A 9,762-nucleotide genomic window follows, 5' to 3' on the forward strand; every position below is an offset into this window, starting at 1 on the left:
AATTCTAAATCAGGTGAACAAAAGGACTTGAGTACCTGTATGTTGTTATGATCACACCACGTCACATTAACCGTATGTACAGTATGTCTGTATGTATGTCCATATGAATTTTAATTCACTAATTCTACCGGTGCTCAAGCAGCCAGCAAACCCTACCAACACATAACAGCCAGTGTCCAGTTGCACTTTTAAGTACATCAGAGAAGCCGACAAATCAAATGAACTCTTTGTTCTATAGATTAGGATTGTATTAGGGGACTGGCAATGCAAACAAGTGGCTAACCGTGCTCCTGAGGGATCACATGTCCAGATCTAGCCTAAACACACGTGACAAGAGCAGGAGTGTGACAGGCCAGACACACGGTGGAATGCAGATCGAGCATAGTGGAGAAGAGGACCGACAGAGAGGAGAGGAGAGGAGAGGAGCGGAGAGGAGAGGAGAGGGGCTTTCATTCGGAAGTCTGAGAAAGCATACAGACATAAACACCAAGTTAGGGCTGTTTACAAAACCCAGCAGCAGAACCAATGGAAACCATACGGTGCAAGAAGGCAGGGGAGTGTGTGTGTGTGTGTGTGTGTGTGTGTGTGTGTGTGTGTGTGTGTGTGTGTGTGTGTGTGTGTGTGTGTGTGTGTGTGTGTGTGTGTGTGTGTGTGTGTGTGTGTGTGTGTGTGTGTGTGTGTGTGTGTGTGTGTGTGTGTGTGTGTGTGTGTGTGTGTGTGTGTGTGTGTGTGAGTGTGTGAAGAAGGGGGGTTGGAAGGGGAGTGTGTGTAAGTGTGCGTTTGTGGAAGGGGGGCTGGAAGGGGGTTCAAAATTCTAATGTAATAGAAAGAAAACGGGTCTAATGTTTTTAAATACACAGTTATCCAAGCAGAATGCAGTATATTTCTCTCATAACTTGGTATGCTTTTGCTTCTTCTTTATTCATTCTTCCTTTTCCGCCAAGGGATTGCTGCATTTAACGTATTTCAACCCATCGTCTGCAGATAAAGATGTTTTGAATTGCCTTTCATCACATGGGAACAAAAACAGATTTTTGGTGAATTGCGCAGCGCAGTCCGCCAGGTTTTCTGGGACCTAGATATTAAATAAAAATGTGGGAGTATTAAGTTGATCAAAATCCCCAAACAATAAGCACACACACACACACACACACACACACACACACACACACACACACACACACACACACACACACACACACACACACACACACACACACACACACACACACACACACACACACACACACACACACACACACACACACACACACACACACACACATAGACAATCCGGCAGTAACACAACCCCCTCAAGGTTCCGGGTGAAATATATCAGTGTTTTTTGCTACAATGCCAGAATGACATTCCATTCAGTGTGGCTTCATACAGCATGGGGAAATCAGCTTTTCTCAGGCCTGGTTGACTTGGTCAATTTCATGCTTTTCTAATGGAGTGGGAGGAGAAGGAGAAGTATTCATTTGGAAGTGTTTGGAGGGGCTGCCGGGAGTGCCAACAGTGAGTTCAAGTGTAGGCCTCTATCACACTCCATCTCTGACTATGTATGAGCAGAGTGTGTACATTAATCTATTTTAGTATCTTTCTCTGTCTCCCTCTTCCCTCTCCCACTTTGCTACTTCTCTTTCCGTACAGTACCAATATTCACCTCTTCTCTCTCCTTCCCTGTCACGACCAAAACTATATATTTTTCTTCCTCTATATCCCACCTATATGTCACCCTCCCTCCCTGTCACTCTGAGTGTCATTGTGTTATTCCCAGTAGGCCAGGGCTGTGAACAGACTGTGTAGATCCCTCCAGGCTTTGTGACTGTGTATAAGGCTGAGGACGGGGAAAGAGACTCTGGGGAATCATATTGATGATCTGCCTCTTAATGAGGAGAGGAGCAGACCAGGAGATGAGATTAAGATGGAGAGAAAAGATGGGAGAGAGAGAGAGTGGAGGAGAGATATATATATATATATATATATAGAGAGAGAGAGAGAGAGAGAGAGAGAGAGAGAGAGAGAGAGGGGGGGGTAGAGAGAGTGGAGGAGGGAGAGAAAGGGAGAGAAAGGGAGAGAGGTAGAGAGAGAGGGAGAGAGAGGGTTAGATGGAGGGAGAGGTAGGGAGAGGTAGAGAGCGAGGGATAGATGGAAGGAGAGGTAGAGAGAGGTAGAGAAAGAGGTAGAGGCAGAGAGAGGTAGAGAGAGAGGGTTAGATGAAGGGAGAGGAAGAGAGAGAGGGATAGATGGGGGAGAGGTAGAAACAGGTAGAGAGAGAGGGAAAGAGAGGGATAGATGGAGGGAGAGTTAGAGAAAGGTACAGAGAGAGGGATAGATGGAGGGAGAGGTAGAGAGAGGTAGAGACAAGTAGAGAGGGAGAGAAAGAGGGATAGATGGAGGGAGAGGTAGAGAGAGGTAGAGAGAGGCAGAGAGATGTAGAGAGAGGTAGAGAGAGCCAGAGAGAGAGGGATAGATGGAGGGAGAGGTACAGAGAGGTAAGAGAGAGAGGGTTAGATGGAGGGAGAGGTAGAGAGAGGTAGAGAGAGAGCTATATGGAGGGAGAGGTAGAGAGAGGTAGAGAGAGAGGGATAGATGGAAGGAGAGGTAGAGAGAGGTAGAGAAAGAGGTAGAGGCAGAGAGAGGTAGAGAGAGAGGGTTAGATGGAAGGAGAGGTAGAGAGAGGTAGAGAGAGAGGGATAGATGGAGGGAGAGGTAGAGGGAGGTAGAGAGAGAGGGATATATGGAGGGAGAGGTAGAGAGCGGTAGAGAGATGTAGAGAGAGAGTGATAGATGGAGGAAGAGGTAAAGAGAGGTAGAGAGACAGGGATAGAGAGGGATAGATGGAGGGTGGGTTAGACAGAGGTAGAGAGAGAGGGATAGATGGCGGTAGAGGTAGAGAGAGGTAGAGAGAGGTAGAGAGAGAGGGAGAGGTAGAGAGAGAGGGATAGATGGGGGAGAGGTAGAAACAGGTAGAGAGAGAGAGGGATAGATGGAGGGAGAGGTAGATGCAGGTAGAGAGAGGTAGAGAGAGAGGGATAGATGAAGGGAGAGGTAGAGAGAGGTAGAGACAAGTAGAGAGGGAGAGAAAGAGGGATAGATGGAGGGAGAGGTAGAGAGAGGTAGAGAGAGGCAGAGAGATGTAGAGAGAGGTAGAGAGAGCCAGAGAGAGAGGGATAGATGGAGGGAGAGGTAGAGAGAGGTAGAGAGAGGGTTAGATGGAGGGAGAGGTAGGGAGAGGTAGAGAGAGAGAGTTATATGGAGGGAGAGGTAGAGAGAGGTAGAGAGAGAGGGATAGTTGGAAGGAAAGGTAGAGATAGGTAGAGAAAGAGGTAGAGGCAGAGAGAGGTAGAGAGAGAGGGTTAGATGGAAGGAGAGGTAGAGAGAGGTAGAGAGAGAGGGATAGATGGAGGGAGAGGTAGAGGGAGGTAGAGAGAGAGCGATATATGGAGGGTGAGGTAGAGAGCGGTAGAGAGAGAGTGATAGACGGAGGAAGAGGTAAAGAGAGGTAGAGAGAGAGGGATAGAGATGGATAGATGGAGGGTGGGTTAGACAGAGGTAGAGATAGGGGGATAGATGGCGGGAGAGATAGAGAGAGGTAGAGAGAGGTAGAGAGAGGTAGAGAGAGAGGGATAGATGGGGGAGAGGTAGAAACAGGTAGAGAGAGAGGGACAGATGGAGGGAGAGGTAGAGAGAGGTAGAGAGAGGTAGAGAGAGGTAGAGAGAGAGGGATAGATGGAGGAAGAGGTAGAGAGAGGTAGAGAGAGGTAGAGAGAGAGGGATAGATGGAGGGAGAGGTAGAGATAGGTAGAGAGAGAGGGATAGATGGAGGGAGAAGTAGAGACAGGTAGAGAGATGTAGAGAGAGGTAGAGAGAGGTAGAGAGAGAGGGATCGATGGAGGGCGAGGTAGAGACAGGTAGAGAGAGGTAGAGAGAGGTAGAGAGAGATAGAAAGAGAGGGATAGATGGAGGGAGAGGTAGAGACAGGTAGAGAGAGAGGGATAGATGGAGGGAGAGGTAGAGACAGATAGAGAGATGTAGAGAGAGGTAGAGAGAGAGGGATAGATGGATGGAGAGCTAGAGACAGGTAGAGAGAGGTAGAGAGGTAGAGAGAGGTAGAGAGAGAGGGATAGATGGAGGGAGATGTAGAGACAGGTAGAGAGAGGTAGAGAGAGAGGGATAGATGGAGGGAGAGGTAGAGAAAGGTAGAGAGAGAGGGATAGATGGAGGGAGAAGTAGAGACAGGTAGAGAGATGTAGAGAGAGGTAGAGAGAGAGGGATAGATGGAGGGAGAGGTAGAGACAGGTAGAGAGAGGTAGAGAGAGGTAGAGATAGGTAGAAAGAGAGGGATAGATGGAGGGAGAGGTAGAGACAGGTAGAGAGAGGTAGAGAGAGGTAGAGAGAGAGGGATAGATGGAGGGAGAGGTAGAGACAGGTAGAGAGAGAGGGATAGATGGAGGGAGAAGTAGAGACAGGTAGAGAGATGTAGAGAGAGGTAGAGAGAGAGGGATAGATGGAGGGAGAGGTAGAGACAGGTAGAGAGAGGTAGAGAGAGGTAGAGATAGGTAGAGAGAGAGGGATAGATGGAGGGAGAGGTAGAGACAGGTAGAGAGATGTAGAGAGAGGTAGAGAGAGGTAGAGAGAGAGAGAGAGAGAGGGATAGATGGAGGGAGAGGTAGAGACAGGTAGAGAGATGTAGAGAGAGGTAGAGAGAGGTAGAGAGAGAGGGATAGATGGATGGAGAGGTAGAGACAGGTAGAGAGAGGTAGAGAGGTAGAGAGAGAGGGATATATGGAGGGAGATGTAGAGACAGGTAGAGAGAGGTAGAGAGAGGTAGAGAGAGAGAGGGATAGATGGAGGGAGAGGTAGAGAGAGAGGGGTAGAGAGAGGTAGAGAGAGGTAGAGAGAGAGGGATAGATGGAGGGAGAGGTAGAGAGAGGTAGAGAGAGGTAGAGAGAGGTAGAGAGAGGTAGAGAGAGAGGGATAGATGGAGGGAGAGGTAGAGATAGGTAGAGAGAGAGGGATAGATGGAGGGAGATGTAGAGACAGGTAGAGAGAGGTAGAGAGGTAGAGAGAGAGGGATAGATGGAGCGAGAGGTAGAGAGAGAGGGATAGATGGAGGGAGAGGTAGAGACAGGTAGAGAGAGAGGGATAGATGGAGGGAGCGGTAAAGACAGGTAGAGAGAGAGAGGGAGTGGTAAAGAGAGAGTGAGGAGAGAGTATATCCAGTATATTGTATAGGTGACTGTCTAGTACACTATGTGAGTGTGGCTGAACTAATCAGTAAATTATCTGCAAGTGTCTTGTGAGTCAGCACGGTGAACATTACACATGTTGTCTGCCCAACGCATTGAAACCACTGTGAAAGATCTGAACCAGCTGCTAGCAATTTGCACTGTCTGTGTGTATACGAATGTGTGTGGGTGTGCATGCGCTCTGCATGTTTGCACGCATGTGTGCTTGTGAGTGTCGATGGGTGGATGGGTGTGGATTCTGATACCACCAGCTTGTTCCAGCTGTATTATTCCTGGGAGCTGTGGAGAGATGACCCAGTCCCCATCTGACACACTCCCCTGGAGGTGTGAGAGAAGAGAGAATCTTACCGTCATATCAACCTGATTTAGCAAAGAGAGCGAGCTTATTATCTATATCACTTGCATCTGCAACTTAAACATATGTTTCCCATGTCAATAAACCTCTTTGAATTGAATTGAACTGAATTGAGAGAGTGGGAGGGAGAGAGGAGGAAACATAAAGCTAAGTAAGTGTATCATATGACAGTATGAGGACAGAAATGTCCGTGTTCCATCCACTATCGCTGGTACTTTTTCTCCCTCCTCCTTCCCTTCTCCTCCCTTCTTCCCTCCTCCTTCCCTTCTCCTTCCCATCTCCTCCCTCCTTACCACCTCCTTCCCTTCTCCTCCCTTCTTCCCTCCCCATCCATCCTCCTTCCTTCCTCCTTCCCTCTTCCTCCCCTCCTCATCCCCTCCTTCCCTCCTTCTGTCATCCTCCTTCCCTCCTCCTCCCCTACTCCTCCCCTACTCCTCTCACCTTCACCTCCTGTGTTCTGTCCCTGTGGTAGTCTCCTGTGGCTGGTCCAATCTGTCCTCTCTCCTGTCTCCCGCTCTCCTTGCCAGCTGGCTCTCTATAGCGCCCCCCTGAGGACATGACAGGTGTACATGACACACAACACTGAGCATGAGGGGACCTGTGGCACACACACACACACACACACACACACACACACACACACACACACACACACACACACACACACACACACACACACACACACACACACACACACACACACACACACACACACACACACACACACACACACATTAACTTTGCACAGCACATACGCACGCACCTATCCTGGCAAGCATGGACGCACACTGGCATTCAAGGACACATAAAGGCATGCTGGCATGGACACACACATAATGATAATGTCAAATAAACCTTTAGGCAATTCGCATCGGAAACAGGGCACACAAATCTCAGACATATTCACTTGACATCATCTCAATCCTCCACTACTAATCACTAGTCTCTGCCAGAGGCCTTCTGATAGAGCAGTAAGACCAGCAGGCAGGCCTCCCACTGAGAATCATCATCACTATGTATCATCTATTTATACATCAGAGAGAGAGAGAACACTGCCCCCGCCGTGGGATCAATGTGTCTGCGTTTGTGCTCCGTCTGTCTGTGTGTGTACACATCCTACGGCCATGGGGAGAAACATCGATATACAGACTCTCCTCCCCAGTCGCTAAGCCTTCAATACACTAGCCAAAGGCTGAAGAGGAGAAGGTAGAGGAGGTGGGGTAGGAGGAGGGGAGAGGAGGAGGTATATGAGGAGGATATAAAGGAGGAGGTATATGAGGAGGATATAAAGGAGGAGGTATATGAGGGGGATATAAAGGAGGAGGTTATAGAGGAGGATATAGAGGAGGAGGTATATGAGGAGGATATAAAGGAGGAGGAGGTTATAGAGGAGGAGGTAGAGGAGGAGGTATATGAGGAGGAGGTAGAGGAGGAGGATATAAAGGAGGAGGTTATAGAGGATATAGAGGAGGAGGTATATGAGGAGGATATAAAGGAGGTGGTTATAGAGGAGGAGGTAGAAGAGGAGGTATATGAGGAGGATATAAAGGAGGAGGTAGAGGAGGAGGATATAAAGGAGGAGGTATATGAGGAGGATATAAAGGAGGAGGTATATGAGGAGGATATAAAGGAGGAGGTATATGAGGAGGATATAAAGGAGGAGGTTATAGAGGAGGCTATAAAGGAGGAGGTTATAGAGGAGGATATAAAGGAGGAGGTATATGAGGAGGATATAAAGGAGGAGGTATATGAGGAGGATATAAAGGAGGAGGTTATAGAGGAGGAGGTAGAGGAGGAGGATATAAAGGAGGAGGTATATGAGGAGGATATAAAGGAGGAGGTTATAGAGGAGGATATAAAGGAGGGGGTATATGAGGCGGATAAAAAGGAGGAGGAGGTTACAGATGAGGATATAAAGGAGGAGGTTATAGAGGAGGATATAGAGGAGGAGGAGGTTATAGAGGAGGAGGTATATGAGGAGGATATAAAGGAGGAGGTATATGAGGAGGATATAAAGGAGGAGTTTATAGAGGAGGATATAAAGGAGGAGGTATATGAGGAGGATATAAAGGAGGAGGTTATAGAGGAGGATATAAAGGAGGAGGTATATGAGGAGGATATAAAGGAGGAGGTTATAGAGGAGGATATAAAGGAGGAGGTATATGAGGAGGATATAAAGGAGGAGGTATATGAGGAGGATATAAAGGAGGAGGTATATGAGGAGGATATAAAGGAGGAGGTTATAGAGGAGGATATAGAGGAGGAGGTATATGAGTAGGATATACAGGAGGAGGAGGTTATAGAGGAGGATATAAAGGAGGAGGTATATGAGGAGGATATAAAGGAGGAGGTTATAGAGGAGGATATAAAGGAGGAGGTATATGAGGAGGATATAAAGGAGGAGGTATATGAGGAGGATATAAAGGAGGAGGTATATGAGTAGGATATAAAGGAGGAGGACGTTATAGAGGAGGATATAAAGGAGGAGGTATATGAGGAGGATATAAAGGAGGAGGTTATAGAGGAGGATATAAAGGAGGAGGTTATAGAGGAGGATATAAAGGAGGAGGTTATAGAGGAGGATATAAAGGAGGAGGTTATAGAGGAGGATATAAAGGAGGAGGTTATAGAGGAGAATATAAAGGAGGAGGTATATGAGGAGGATATAAAGGAGGAGGTTATAGAAGAGGATATAAAGGAGGAGGTTATAGAGGAGGATATAAAGGAGGAGGTTATAGAGGAGGATATAAAGGAGGGGGTTATAGAGGAGGATATAAAGGAGGAGGTATATGAGGAGGATATCAAGGAGGAGGTATATGAGGAGGATATAGAGGAGGAGGAGGTTATAGAGGAGGAGGAGGATATAGAAGAGGAGGATATAGATGAGTTGTAGAGGAGGAGGAGCTATATAAGGAGCAGGAAGAGAAGGAGGAGGATATAGAAGAGGAGGTAGAGGAGGAGGAGGTACAGTGGGGCAAAAAGTATTTAGTCAGCCACCAATTGTGCAAGTTCTCCCACTTAAAAAGATGATCGAGGCCTGCAATTTTCATCATAGGTACACTTCAACTATGACAGACAAAATGAGAAAAAAAATCCAGAAAATCACATTGTAGGATTTTTTATGAATTTATTTGCAAATTATGGTGGACAATAAGTATTTGGTCATCTACAAACAAGCAAGATTTCTGGCTCTCACAAACCTGTAACTTCTTCTTTAAGAGGCTCCTCTGTCCTCCTCTCGTTACCTGTATTAATGGCACCTGTTTGAACTTGTTATCAGTATAAATGACACCTGTCCACAACCTAAAACAGTCACACTCCAAACTCCACTATGGCCAAGTCCAAAGAGCTGTCAAAGGACACCAGAAACAAAATTGTAGACCTGCACCAGGCTGGGAAGACGCAATAGGTAAGCAGCTTGGTTTGAAGACATCAAGTGTGAGAGCAATTATTAGGAAATGTAAGACATACGAGACCACTGATAATCTCCCTCGATTCTGGGGCTCCACGCAAGATCTCAACCTGTGTGGTCAAAATGATCACAAGAACAACAGCAAAATCCCAGAACCACACAGGGGACCTAGTGAATGACCTGCAGAGAGCTGGGACCAAAGTAACAAAGCCTACCATCAGTAACACACTACGTCGCCAGGGACTCAAATCCTGCAGTGTCAGGCGTGTCCCCCTGCTTAAGCCAGTACATGTCCAGGCCCGTCTGTAGTTTGCTAGAGAGCATTTGGATGATCCAGAAGAAGATTGGGAGAATGTCATATGGTCAGATGAAACCAAAATATAACTTTTTGGTAAAAACTCAAGTATTCGTGTTTGGAGGACAAAGAATGCTGAGTTGCATCCAAAGAACGCCATACCTACTGTGAAGCATGAGGGTGGAAACATCATGCTTTGGGGTTGTTTTTCTGCAAAGGGACCAGGATGACTGATCCGTGTAAAGGAAGGAATGAATGGGGCCATGTATCGTGAGATTTTGAGTGAAAACCTCCTTCCATCAGCAAGGGCATTTTTAAACATTTTTTTATTTCACCTTATTTAACCAGGTAGGCTAGTTGAGAACAAGTTCTCATTTGCAACTGCGACCTGGCCAAGATAAAGCATAGCAGTGTGAACAGACAACACAGAGTTACACATGGAGTA

At 46.9% G+C, this 9,762-nt stretch overlaps 1 protein-coding gene across 1 annotated transcript; it reads right to left on the reverse strand.

Annotated features, from left to right (window-relative positions):
- Nucleotides 1-7,002: 7,002 nt before the first annotated feature.
- Nucleotides 7,003-8,238, reverse strand: LOC127909030 (uncharacterized protein DDB_G0271670-like; the record flags this gene model as incomplete). Its single annotated transcript, XM_052468883.1, has 1 exon — nt 7,003-8,238. A coding segment is annotated over one exon (1,236 nt), but the record flags the coding sequence as incomplete, so codon positions are not given.
- Between the last annotated feature and the right edge of the window lie 1,524 nt (nt 8,239-9,762).

The sequence above is a fragment of the Oncorhynchus keta genome, chromosome 18, assembly GCF_023373465.1.
Source record: "Oncorhynchus keta strain PuntledgeMale-10-30-2019 chromosome 18, Oket_V2, whole genome shotgun sequence".
Taxonomy (NCBI): domain Eukaryota; kingdom Metazoa; phylum Chordata; class Actinopteri; order Salmoniformes; family Salmonidae; genus Oncorhynchus; species Oncorhynchus keta.